The sequence below is a fragment of the Capsicum annuum genome, chromosome 1 (assembly GCF_002878395.1).
Source record: "Capsicum annuum cultivar UCD-10X-F1 chromosome 1, UCD10Xv1.1, whole genome shotgun sequence".
NCBI classification, from domain to species: domain Eukaryota; kingdom Viridiplantae; phylum Streptophyta; class Magnoliopsida; order Solanales; family Solanaceae; genus Capsicum; species Capsicum annuum.
In genome coordinates, this window is record NC_061111.1 from 155165879 (window position 1) to 155180880 (window position 15002).

Sequence of the window (15002 nt, forward strand, 5' to 3'; positions counted from 1 at the left end):
ACTAATTTCCTATTTTAAGGACATGATGCCCAATTTGCATCACAGTAAGCACTCACCTGATCACTTGGTTCACTAGATAGTAACACACCCTGACCAGGTTGATTTTTAACATATCTCATTACTCTGATTGCAGCATCCATGTGAGACTTCTTTGGTTCTTGTAGAAACTAACTTAATATCTGTACACTAAATGCAATATCAGGTCTAGTCATGGTTAAGTATAGTAACTTACCAATCAGTCTTTGATGTACACCTTGATCTGCAGGAGGATCATCAGTAGGTTATAGTTGTTTGACATGAACATCAAATTATTTTGAGGTCAGTTTGGCATTGTTGTCCATAGGAGTAACCACTGGTTTAGCTTCTGTCAATCCTAACTCTAATAGTAACTCTAGAGTGTACTTTCTCTGGTGCATTAGTATCCCTTTGCTTGACCTTGCAAATTCTATGCCAAGGAAGAACCTTAACTCACCTAGATCCTTTATTTTGAAGTTTTTTTGTAGCATAACTTTTGCATCTTCTATCAGTTTCAAGCTATCACTAGTGATTAGCATATCATTAACATACACAAGTACAAGTGATCCCTTTTTATGTCCTTCTTATATACAGAGATGGATCATATAGACTTTGAACAAACTGAGTCCTTAGTAAGACTTCTGATAACTTTGTGTTCCATTATCTAGGTGCTTGCTTTAAGCTATAAAGGGATTTGGTTAGTCTGCCTACTAAATTCTCCCCCTGACTGGCAAATCCTTAAGGCAACTCCATGTATACTTCATCAGTGAGGTCACCATTTAGAAATGCATTGTAGACATCCATCTGATGAACAAACCAGTTCTTCTTTGCAGCAGTAGCAAGAATAGTTCTTGCTGTTTTCATCTTCACAACTGGTGAGAAGGTTTCTTTGTAATCAATCCCTTCTCTTTGTCCATAAACCTTTGCTACAAGTTTGGCTTTAAATCTTTCCACTTCACCAGAAGCCTTATACTTCACCCTATACATCCACCTGCAACTAATGGCCTTTTTACCTTTAGGCAAGGGAATAACCTCCCAAGTGTGGTTGGAATTTAAGGCCTTTATTTCAGTATTCATTACATCTATCCATCTAGGATCTTTGTAGGCCTCCAAGTAGCTTGTAGGCTCAGTAATAGATGAGGTTTTCACCACAAAACTCTTATACGACTGAGATAGTTGATCATATGATACATGATTAGCAAAAGCATGAGGTACCTTCTTTGTATTCTTAGAGACAAAGTCATTCATCCATGCTGGTAGCTTCTTTTCTTTAGTTGATTTTCTTTGATCTTGAGCTGCAGATGGTTGAGTTGTAGGCTGTGTGGTACTGGAAACCCTTTGTAGTTGTTGTTCTTGCTGAGTAACCTCTTAATGTCTGCTTGATCTTCTTTGATATACCTTGGTTATGGTCTGTCTAGTAGTAGGTACATGAGGTTGTAGGTGCTCTTGCTGGTTTACAATGTTAGGAACCTCATGAGAAGAGACATTTATAGGAGCCTGCAAGGGTGTCATAACATCCCTTGCTGCTGGATATTGATTTTCCAATGGAAACACAAGATAGGGAATCTGATCATCAGTTGCTTCAAGCTTGAAAGGAAACACATCTTTCCTGAAAGACACATCCCTGCTAACAAACAAAACATTAGTAGATATGGAATATAAGACATATCCCTTCTTGGTACTAGAATAGCTCATCAACACAGCTACTCTTAATCTTAGCATGAGCTTGTCAGACTCATTTGGCACCTTAGCATAACAAAGACAACCTATTACTCTTAGGTGCTCACAAAATGGTTTAGTATCATACAAATTCTCATAAGGTGTATAATAATCAATACTTGAACTAGGTAACTTGTTTATGAAGTAAACAACAGCTAAAACACAATATGCCCAAAACTTAACAGGTATTGTTGCTTGAAACCTCAATGCTCTTGTGACCTCTAGGATGTGTCTATGCTTTCTTTTAGCCACACAATTTTGTTGAGGTGAATAAGAACATGAGGTGTGATGTACAATAACCTTTGTTGCAAATAAACTACTGCATAATGAGTTCACAAACTCAGTTCCATTGTCCGTTCTAATTACTTTCATAGTTTTGCCAAACTGTGTCTTAACATACTCAAGAAATTGTTGTATCTGCACATACACATCTGACTTGAGTTTCAATAAGAACAACCAAGTAAATCTTGAACAATCATCAACCACTGTTAAGAAAAATCTGTTACCATTCATAGTTGAAATTCTATAAGGTCCCTATAGGTCCATATGTATTAGATCAAAACAACATGCAGACTGAGTATTACTTGTAAGAAAAGGAAGTCTGGTTTGCTTGGCAACAGACAATACATTTCTTTACTCTATCTTCTACTATATGAAACTTATTAGGTAGCAACTTTAGAAGTATATTAAAGGAGGCATGTCCTAATCTTCTATGCCATAAATCAACCTCAGTTTGGGCTTTACTCTCATCAGTTTTAGTAGAAACTTTTGTTGCTGCTGCAACCTTTCTTTCTTGAGTATTCACTAAGAGATACAGACCTCCATCAAGCTTACCAATCCCTCTCACCTTTCCAGTACAATGATCCTGGAAAACACAGAAATCAGGGAAAAAATTCACTGAACATTTCCATTCCTTGGTCAGTTGTGATACTGAAAGCAAGCTACATGTAAACTGAGGAATATGATACATATTTCTTATATTATTTTTAGCAGACACATAACTAGATCCCATATGTGTAACTTCAGTCAGATCATCATTAGGTAAATACACCCTTCTTGGCTTATCTAGTTTTGTTATGGACTCATCCACTAGTAAGTCTACCTTTCCAACCATGTGATTTGTGGCACCAGTGTTAATTATCCAATTTCTTGACTCATATGAACATAGAAATACACTAATACCTACATTTGCAGCATTTACTGTCTCAGTAGAAGTGCTAGCACCATTATTTTTGTTGATTATCTTTAAGATTTGATCATATTATTCCTAGTAAAGGTTGCTGTTTCCATATGACCTAGTTGATCCAACTGCATTTCAGACTCTTCTTGATGGCATCCATCATTGAACCAGTTACTTTGGACAGACCTTAAATGTGAACCTTGCCTTGTAGTCATTTCTGTAGTATCTTGAGAATCAATAGTCACCTTGTATGTTGCATTAGCTTCTTCAGACCAAAAGTTTTTTTGAACTGGTGATCTTAAGGATATCCAACTAACTTCCAACAGTTTTCCTTAGTATGACCTTTTAGCTTAAAGAAGTCACACTGTAAGTTGTAGTTCTTCTTGAATTTCTGTGTCCCATTTCTTGTAAACATGGCTAAATCAAGACTTCTACCAACACCTGCAGGACCAGATCCTAGTACACATGCATTAGTAGCTATAGATTTTTAGCTTTCATCACTCATTTAGTCCCATGAGAAACTGAAACAACTTCAGTTTTTGGAGATGTAGAACAAACTCCTTAGACTTTTCACAATCACAACCAAGAGTAGGCACAAGTGCCTTAAATTCTTCCCATAGATCCTTCAGTTTTGAGAAATAGCAGGACACAGAAGTTGTTCCTTGAGATAGTGTTGCAATTTCCTTGTGCAGATTGAAAGTTCTAGCACCATCTACTTTGTTGAATCTTTCAAGCAACTCATTCCACACAACACTTGCAACTGATGCATATATGATTCCACCTAATAACTCTTTAGACACAAAGTTCATAATCTATGATAACACAATATCATTTACTCCTTCCCAGTGGTTTCCCAGATCAGAAGAAAACTTTTCTTTAGTGAAAGAACCATCAACAAGTCCTAATTTATTCCTTCCTAGCAGAGCTACATGCATAGACCTAAACTAGATAGAGAAATTTTTCTCACTTATCAAATGGAAGGAGATGATTTTTGTATCACTAACATCTGAGGGACTGAGAAAGAGAGTATGATTGTAATCCATTGCAGTTACATCTCCTGCACTGTTGGTTGATCCACTTTCAATAAATTGAGAAAACTTGAATCTGTGATTGAGAACTTTCTTCAATCTCCAAAATCGACTAAGGTAGCTAGTTATTTTAATCCATACAACCTGGCTCTGATACCATGAAATTATTTTTAGATCAATGCTTTAACTCTTAACAATGAGATATGTGCCGAGTAGCAGAAGAAGAATAAGAAAAAAAAAAGAAGGAGAGGAAGAGAAAGAGGAACAGGAAGAGAACGAGGAAGAGGAAGAGGAAGGGGAAGAGGAAGAGGAAGAGGAAGAGGAGGGGGAGGAGGAGAAGGAGGAGGAGGAAGAGGAAGAGGAAGAAGAAGGGGAAGAAGAAGAAGAGAAAGAGGAAGGGGATGAGGAGGGAGAGGGGGAGGAGGAAGAGGAGGAGGAGCAAGAAGAGGAAAAAGAGGAGAAAGAAGAGGAGGAAGAAGAGGAAAAGGAAGAGGAAGAGGAAGAAGAAGAATTTGAGAGTAGAATGAGAGATCTTGTGTATTCAACTACTTGTTGTTAATAGTACATAGTCAGTTATTTATAGAAGAATTAACTACCACTCTAACTACTTCAACAACTAGCCGTTAACAAGAGTAACTAATTGTTTCAAGAAAACAGTTATAACAGATTTTTTAATTTTCCTGCACATAGCATATCCTTCTAGACTCTTCCAGCTTATGATTTTTCCTTTGTCTTCAACATATTCAACAGTAACACCAGCAGGACCCATGGATTCAATTAAACTTGAATATCTCCGTGGCGTTTTGAGAAAGTTGAGTATCTTTTCAGGAAGATTTAGCCATGGTTACACATAGGCAGACTTTTCTTTAGATGAAGTTTTCTGTTTCCTCCTATCATTTAAAGCCATGTATAGAGAAGAACAAGGTCTAATTCTGAGCTTGTCTGATGATCCAATTAGTGCTTTTATAATCTAATTCTCCATGTCCAAGCTTTTCTTTTTATTAGTGTTGGGACTCCAAGAATCAAGATTGTTGAGTTGTTCAAAAGTATCATTTACTTCCTCCGTCCCATTTTACTCGTCCTAAATTGAGATGACACAGTTATTAAGAAAAATAATAAATAACATGGCTAGTTTACCATAGTACCCTTATTAAATGATGTTTACATTTTAATTTAAAGAAAAAATAATTAATGCAAAGGGTAAAATATGGAAAAAAAAATTTGTCTTGTCTTGATAAGTAAAAAAAGACAAGTAAAATGGGACACCAGATTAGGAAATTTGAAACGGGTAAAATGGGACGGAGGGAGTATTTTTTTATTGTTCAGTTAAATGTATAAAAATATGCAGTAAGTTGAAGAGATCAACTGTGTGACCAAGTGATGGAGATCAGCAAAGTCAAAACTAGTAGCCCAATAGGGAAGTTCCTATGCCAACAACTCACTGAAATTCAACAAAACAAGAATCATTCCATTCAAGTTTGCAACAAAACAAGGCTGCTTCCATATCTGGTTTCATAGGGGATGCTAATGGCCTTATAATAGAAGATGGCTAACATGGTTGGACCCTTGGTCATTCCCATGGTGCACTAATAGCACTTAAATGCTACCCAGAAGACATTTTTTTTTCGAAATCCTATAGAGACTTAGTGTAAACTTCCAAGTTGGGACACCCGCATTCCATTCAAGTTTGCAACTTTATTTACATTTCATCCCATAGGTATCAAAGATTATGGGAAAACCTGTATAATTATGGTTCTAACATGAGCTTTTTCTCCAGCTTTTGTGTTCGGTAAGATGGGGGTCAGAAAAAAATGTGTGGGGACAAAACAAGACTGTAATGTCACTGATCCTTTTGGCTCGGGTGAACATTTCCATTTCATAAATGCCATCGGATTTAATGGGAAACTCTATGCATTGAGTTTGCAGGGAACCCTTGCAGTTATTGAAGAAATTGATTCTAGCCTTAGCGTCACTGAGATCAGCTCAAGCAGAGCTGTTCCTTCTTTTATTTCAAGACAATTGAAGGAAATTTTAGCTGAATTGGATGGAGAAATCTTGTTGATTTTCTCAACCTCTAAAAGATCCATTAAGAAAGTGAATGATGTTGAAATTTACAGGATTGATATTCCTAAACTGTTGTAGGTTAAGATAGAAAGCCTTGGGCACAAAACATTGTTCGTCAAAGAGGAAAGTTAATGCCAGCAAACTAGGATGCAGGAGAAATTGCATATGTTTTACTCAGCAAACAGGTAAAAACCGGTGGCTATTCAATATGCAAGCAAAAAAAATAGTACCAGCTCTTCAACGCAGCCTTTATGGTACTGAATCTTCGAGGATGAATTGATCACCTAGAGGCATGAGCAAACTGTTTTACTTTTGTTGAAGTCCCTTCTGTAATATTCTTCTTCCTGATTAATCACAGTAATATTTCGATTTTCCATGTGAGCAAAGCATAGAAAAAGGTCAGTCTGTTTTGAACACTAGACTAAATACATGTACAGTTGTTCAGATTTTTATGTAATTGTTCTCTCAATACAAAATAAGAAATCAACCAAACAACTATGACATCAATCCCCCTTGATTAAAATTTTGTTGTGTTATGCTATACACAACATGGTATTGCTACTTAGCATCAATTGTGAAATTAAAAGAGTAGAACAAGATGATTCTGAAACAAAAAGACCACAAGAAAGCCGGTCACCATAGCACCAAACATACTCGAAATAAACGAGTGCTCCAAAGAGAAACATGTTCTATTTGAAGTAGATATCGTTGCATGCATGGAAATTTTTTTTATAAAAAAATGTGATAATTAACCCAATCTGGGCCTTATCTCAATTCCTTCAACAATAAGGCCTTCCCTTTGAAATCCATATTCCCTCCTCTCCTTCAAAGTCATTTCTATGCAATCATCTTCATTTCTAGTAAAAAAAACTCACCCAATTCTACCTCAAGCCAACCATCATCTCTAAGTTTAGGATGTTGAACAAAAGATTGCATGAGACTAGCATCATTCCCCTGCATATGCCGCCGCTGCCAATGCAGTAGTTGTTGTGGATAAGAGGGCAGATACACCGACTCCCAATTGCCATCCTCAATGTGATAATATTGTTGAGGTCTACGCTCCACCGGCGACATAAATGTTATTCGTTGGTCCAACTGAAAGCCAGAAACTCCAACTGAAACAACCAAGGGTCGATGATAAAACCCATATACATCTTCAAACTTGTAAACAAGGTAAGCGGAGTAGGATGTCTGTGGTGATAGAACCCCTGCACGTATTGTGCCTTGAATATCAAGAACCCAAACTTGGTTGAGCTTAGCCACCTCTGGAAACCTGATTTGACAATATGGGAAAACATAGTTGTCATGTAAATATTTGCCTATATTTGTTCCAAGAATAGGTTATTTAATCTTTACCAATTTACGTGAAGGAATTCCAATCAGGAGGGTTAAAATAATATTTACTGACACTTTGTTGTGAAAAACAGTAAGCATTAAAAGTGACTTTAATAAGGACCATTTGGTAAATATAATAAGGTTTTTCCTTATTTTTTGAATTCCATGTCTGGTTAAGCAGTGTGCATAAATTGAAATGGAAGGCGTCACATATTTAAAAACTACAGCAAAAGTTCTACAAGCCATAATAAGCTAATTTTTCAGAATAACTAAAAAAAAAAAAAGCTTGAGAAAATTATAGTCAAAGTAAAAATTGTTTTAACTCCAATACATCTTCACATAAAAAGATATTCACTGAAAAAAGAAAAAGCAAACCTGGAGTCAGGTCGTGAAATCCAATTCCAATATTGTGCTACATCACTCCATGGAAGATTAAGATCCCTTGCACCTAGAAAGTAACATTTCTTTCCGGTCCATTTTTCCAGTGAGAAGCTCTGTTTGAACAATAATAACATATAAAGTAAGAAATGCAGAGTCATTGACTCCCTCTGTTTCGTTTTAGTTGAAACTTATCGACTTGGTACATTCCTTAAAAAATTATTTAATAAAGGCTTAGTTTACTAAAATAACCCTATTAATTATACATTGAAAATATGAATTTTAGTAAATACACTTTGTTTAATCATTTAATGTTGAGAGTAATATTGGAAGAACATGATAAAATGCTCTTGATTTTATTAAAGAGACAACTAAATTAAAACAAATATTTTTAGAAAGAGGGTCAACTAAAACAAAACGGAGGGAGTACTTAATTCGTTATTTTTATACGTTCATATTCCAAAAATATATTTTTATTTTTACTTGTCCCTTTTTATATTTTATTTTTAGCATTAATTAATTATTCTCTAAATTATTTTTCAATACTTAATACTTTCTTAGTTTTATTCTTAGTCTGTTTAAAAAGAATGAACTCTTTTGACTTCACAGCTTTTCACATAAAACGTTTAAGATCACAAAAATAAAAAACATTCAAAAGTTATCTTGTTTTCATAAACTTCATGCCGAATTAAAATAATCAATTTGAAACAGAGGAATGTTGTGATAAAATAAACATATAAATTATTATTGTTTAATGAGCATATACCAAATACAAATATGAGCAGTAAAAGAGTAATAATTAATCGTTTTTCGTCTAGTTCATTTGTGTGTACCTTGAGACCTGCATCAATTAAGATGGGATAATGGCAGAGATAAACATAGAGATCCTTCTTTAAAGGAAAATGGGGGATGGGACTCAGTGATGTAGCAATGATGGACTGCAAATCAGAGGGCAGAAATTTTTCCCAGACGGAATCGGACACTGCAGCAGACTGAAGTGATTTAGAGACTAGGGAAAAACGACAAACATCCACAGGGCTTGTAAAGCCCAAGATCTTCTCAGCACAATCACCAGGTAGTAATGAAAGACAATTACAATTCGATTTCTTCACTGCAAACAAGAAGCATAGACAAATTTAGAATTTTATTACAAATGAGTACCTGCGCGAAGTAACTAAATTGGAGTATAGCTTTTCATCTTAAACTAAAAATGCGTATAGTATAGTAAAATATTCTTTAAAATACAATGGAAGATATTGAATTTAAGAGTCACTTGAAAAAAAAAGTATACACTATGCACAAATCGAAGGATATCTAAGGCAAACGGTATTAAAATGGGCACAATAAGAAAGACAAGTAAAAAAAGAGAGAAATGGAATTCATAAATTTCCCAATCTTAATTTTTTTTCATTTTTCTTAGTGTCCAAATATTTAAGACTAATGTGAAAAGTACAATCTGAAAAATGAAACGTAATGATATAGGTATTCATATGTAAACGTAGTAGAGTATCTATTTAGGTAGGGGATTCAAAATATTTTAATCGGTCAAAAGTTGAATTTTTAAATTGGCGTATAACTTTTGATCTTAAATTAAAAATTCATATAGTATATTAAAATATTCTTTAAAATACCATGAAAGATATTGAATTAAAAAGCCACCTGAAAAAGAAAGTACTACTGTTGACATATCGAAGGCAAACAGTATTAAAATGAGCATAATAAAGAAGACGATAAGTAAAAAAGAAAAATGAAAAATGAAATTCACAAATTTCTCAATCTTATTTTTTTCGTTTCTCTTAGCGTTCAAATATTTAAGACTAATGTGAAATGTACAACCTGCAAATGAAATACAATAATGTAGGTATTCATATGTAAATGTATTAGAGTATCTATTTTGATAGGCCACTCAAAATACTTTAATCGATCAAAAGTCGAATTTTTAAAATTTTCTAAGATATTTTTGAATTTTTTTTCTACACTCATTCTGGATATTCCCAATCCTCTCGTCAAAGTAATTTTTTTTTCATTTTCACAAAGTAATTTTTTTTTCATTTTCACATAAAAATCATTTCCTTCTTGAGTATGTTCAACTATATCGCCAACTACAGCTTATCTGTACATTCTTGTGATGATTCTGTCGATACACAAGGGTCGAGCCAAGTGAATGCAAGGGATTATTTGACCCCAACTTTATATATAATTTACTTTTTATTTTATATCATAGATATTGATGTAAACATATGGTTTAAGCACAATCATTCATGTTATCACATAAACTTAGTGGATATTAGAATTTTAAACACCGTGATCTTACCAAAAGACGTTATAGAGATCATATCTAAAGGGATAGACATCAGCACACATAGAGAAGCGGAAGTGTTTAACTGAAAATTAATTCTATCTCGTTGCCTTAGACTTATGTTGCCATTAGCGCCGTTAGAGATGAAATTGTTCAGAGAATATGCGAAAACCCTAATCAGTGGAGGAAAGATCAAATTTATAAAGATTGACACTTAATCCAATACGTCCATCAAGTAACCGATCTAACGGACAAGAATTATACATTAATTGAGTCACACAAAAAATAATAGAAGTCTAACAATCTGCCACTTGGATCAATGACCAAATAACACTAATACTTAATGACGTATTAATTTGCGGAAAAAACGCATTTCTTCTATAATGTCCATCATACATATCATTATATGATAAAATACTAATGTAGTGACAGTTATACACAATTTTGCGCTACATATTCTCTTCCATAATCTACAACATTAGCAACATATAATACTAGGTTTATAATCAATAAAACATTTAATTTATTTCACAATAATGTCTCATTAAGGCTCATTCTCAACACGTTAATAATGTACACACCCTTTATTAGAAGTAGAAATCCATTGATTGAAAGCATCATAACCACATTAATCATAAGTACAACCAAAATTCATTACATGTACTTATTCTTTAAATGTTTTTGGTTACAAACTTTCATCTAAAGATCTACAATCATTAGATCGTTTTAGTTGACATCCCTTGTTTCTGAATCTTCATCTTTGATGAGAAAGTACTTTTATTTCTAAGCTTGGTACCTTTAAAGTATAGTCATTCTTAGAAAAGAACATTACTAAAAAGTGATCATCATAAGTTTCAGGGGCTTGTTAACCAAGATTAATGAAATTTGGGAATTTTGTACAAACACGTGAATCTTCTCAATATAAGAATTGTTTTAAGCAAGTTATACTTTATATCCAATTGAGAAAACACTCTAAAACACCCTCAATTTTTACTAGAAATTCCAACTACATGTTAGGATTTTTTTCCTGATTTTCTTATCAAATCTAAGAAAATAAAAGTAATATCATAATTACTTTTACTTTTCCTGAACGAAAAATTTAATCCTTTTTCATTTTTGCCTAACCTCTTTCTTGGAGAAAATATTTTGGAACTCTCTAAATTGAAGACCCCATTCTCATACAACAATGCAATATCATCCACAATGTAGTCGTTAAAGAGTTTTATTTAGGGAGAGATCTTCTCCCAATAGGTTTTATATTTTTCAATATTAGTTTTTCATATGTAGGTCATTTGACGAAATAACATTAATAATATATTTTTTATTAATTATAGTTTTGTTTATCATCTAGATTATCATCTTCTATGATTTGCAAATTATAAACTTCCGCATTATGCCCTCTCGATTTTGCATCCAACAAGTGGTATCAGATTTTATGGTTCAGATTGAGGACATGTTGAGATCAAAATTGCAACCAATTTGATGATAATGAAGATATATTTTCAAAAGTTATATGTGGAGACGATTGTTAATCATATTTTCAACAATCTTGTTGTTACATATTTGAAAATAAAACTCATTTTTAATCCTATAAACGGCTTCAATATTTTTAACCCAAAAGGGCTCATATATTTTTAACCCAAAAGCTTTATTTTTAAGTATGCCAAGCAACAGTGATGAAGACTATGTGAAGAATAACGATCAAAGATGTGACGAAGGCGGGATCAAATTATGTGAAGAAAATCAAGCCAAAAAAGATAGATTTGTTAGGGTTTTTGTCCTGATTTTCTTACTAAATTTAAGTTATACTTTTCTTAGAAGAAAAATAAAAGTAATACCATAATTACTTTTACTTTTCCTAAAAGTAAAATATAATTCTTTTCCATAGTTGACTAACCTCTTTCTTGGAGAATATATTTTGAAACTCTATATATTAAAGACCCCCTTCTCATACAACAACACAATATCATCCATAACGTAGTCATTAAAGAGTTTTATTTAGTGAGAGATTTTCTTCACCAACTTAACCCAATCTCACTACCACTTCTATCCCGTCGCCGCCACCTTCCTCCATTTTCCTTTCTATATAAATCTTTCACCCTTTTTGCTTCTCTCATTGCCCATATCTCCCAAATTTTTCAAGAATCAACAATTTTCAAGAACATATTGCATTACCCACTTCAATTCAAGTCAAATCCCACCTCTAATTCAAATAGTTGATTTCATCTCACCCACCACCCCATTGGCAGCCACCAATCCTATTTTTATTTTTTTCTTCATCACAAGTCAAACAATGTAATACCATTTAGTTATTCACTCCAATCGGTTCTATTTAATGATACTGATTTGGTTTGAGAATGGAGAACGACATAAAACACAAAATTGTCTGTATTGAATCGGTTGATTCTACGTTTCTCTCTTACTATTGCATTTGATTCAAGAATATTGATGTTTTGTTGGGCGAGAAGATGAAAAATTTGATCTTTAGAAGAAAAAATTTGATTGTGGGTTTCAATTTGATCTTTAGAAGAAAAAATTCGATTGTGGGTTTGGAGAAGTGAATATGGTTGAAGATAAGGCTGAAAAATTAAAAAAAAAATTCAGTGTCAAACGTGCGTGAGTTTCGCTGATCAATATGGGTGTGGTTATAATGTTTTAAGGATGTAAAAATGTTCAGGGGTGATAGGACCCCAGTGAAGTTCGAGTATATAGTTGAAATTTTGGGTAAAGGTTGGGGGTATTTTAGACTATTTTCTCTATCCAATCTTTCTAACAATAACAAAGTTAATAACATGAAAGAATGAAAATAAAACATAGATCGGATACTGAATCATAAATACATGTTTCATCATCGTGATGATTTTTCAGTTATTAACTTCTCGCATACTAGATTTTTAATCTCAGAACCAGCATCATCATAACAGGCAAAAATGCAACTACTTCTCATATCATAAAGTCTCCAACCATCAATGAGACGATGAGTAAAATAGACAGAGTTATTTCTGCAATTATTTGATTTGCGGGCACTGAATATAATAATTAATCCTGAAAAATAACATTCTATCTCCGAGGTTTTACTAATTTAAACACTTCCACTTTGTCCATCTTGTTGCTTGATATTTCTGATATTAGGAATATAAGCAAGACTTCCCCATTAGATTCAAGAAAGTACTCTATGAAATGTTTTGAGTAGTTTGAAGAAATAGCTCATTTTGTACTTAATCGTTGACTTGAAACTGAGAATCATGACTCTCTTCTATTACTTCAAGGAACCCCTGCAAATTTATTGCGCAAAACTTTCTGTCAAAATAATAGCATTACTGAATTACATCAGTTAGCCCTTAAGATCATTTGAATCAATAAGGTCATTTTGGTTGTATTCTTGATTCAACTATTTATGATTATGTCCTAACTAATAAACCACAAAATTTGAAAAACAATATCAGTCCCCCACCATCACTAAATAGAGAAATAAAATTGATTTTTTCGATAAAACGGAGTAGTACAATGACCATAACCTCCTCTAGAACTATTCAAAAAGAAGTAATCAATAGGGATGTGTGTGTGCGCGCTTTATATGTGTGTGTGAGTGTGTGTGTGTGTACGCTGTGTATAATATGATCTATATTTCATGACATTCTGAAGAATCATGACAAATTTAATATGCTCGGGAAGAAAAAAAGAAGAATTAGAGGTTGTTAAGATGCTCCTTCTGTGGCTATTAGCTGGACAGATTAATTTGGATTAAAAGTCTTGTCTAATTGGTGGATTTCTCATTTGATCCTAATCTTTTTAATGATGGAGATTCAGAGATAGAGATAGATACTTGGGGGAGAGGGAGTAAAAGAGTTATTGCTTACAAGGTTCCTATGTATTGAAACAAATACAGTGAAGTTTTTCAAAAGACCTTACTTAAAGATGGATTTCGCTTCCCCTTACTAATGGAAATAATGAATGGATAAACTCCGTAACCCTAGGATCAATAAGAGGGAACAAAGAGATTGAGTATTCGGTGGGACCGATGAAATAGGAAAGATTGTTGACACTGAAATGAGGGAACTATTTGGTGCCCTTTTGCCTTCTATAGCAACAATAATATCTTATATAGTAACGTAGGTCTTGCCTAGAGGAGATAGAGAAGCTATTTTCGAAAGACTCTCGGCTCAAGTGTAGTAAATTCAGATACAAAGAAGAGTAACATAGTAAAGAAAATAGGACAACTGACAAGGGAATAATGTAAAGAGAGGGTTTTATTATTAAAGTGACAAAAGATGAAAATTGTTTCGAAAAAGGATTCATTAGTTTCAAAACTCAGAATCGCCACTTGGCATAAATTAGGTGTGCCAAGTCACTTGTGGATATCCTTTTTCAAAACGGTTTTGACTCTATAAAACTGATCAGCGAATAGAGATTCTAGTTAAGGAATTCTGTTGATCGAGGGAAAGGTGTTAGGCACCCCTCGATCCCGTGGTTCGACCACGGTCGCTTGGTGGAGTATATCGGCTAATTTGGACACTTTGAATGTATAAATCACACCAAACATAAATAAAACGATCAATCAAGCAAACGGATCCAAAAACAATGTCCAGTCCAATTATACAGTCCAAAATAGAAAAAGAATGAGAAAATGTAAATCCTATTCTACCCTACACTAATTTTATACTACGATCCCATGCTACCCGATGCCCCGGGCCTTCATCACGGACGTCCTCCAAATACAAAATACTTTGGGGCATTCCCAATAAATACAAGTGATCGCGGGGCATTCCCCAATTAAATGAATACATTTCCAAATGCAAGAACTAAAACCAAACCATTCAACTCAAATTCCACATTCAAACAATCAACAAGAAAACTTATTCCTAAATTTTTGCCTACCCGAACCAACATTCGCCTATCCATTTCAACATATCATAATTTTATCATATTCCAACAATATTCATGCTCATTACGAATTAAACAAAACAACAATAAACCAAAGCTA

General features: G+C 33.8%; 1 protein-coding gene across 1 annotated transcript; it reads right to left on the reverse strand.

The window, feature by feature from the left end:
- Nucleotides 1-5313: 5313 nt before the first annotated feature.
- LOC107856551 (putative F-box protein PP2-B12) lies at nt 5314-8855 on the reverse strand (the record flags this gene model as incomplete). Its single annotated transcript, XM_016701547.2, has 4 exons — nt 5314-6350; nt 6882-7279; nt 7717-7835; nt 8553-8855. Coding segments are annotated over 4 exons (858 nt in total), but the record flags the coding sequence as incomplete, so codon positions are not given.
- Between the last annotated feature and the right edge of the window lie 6147 nt (nt 8856-15002).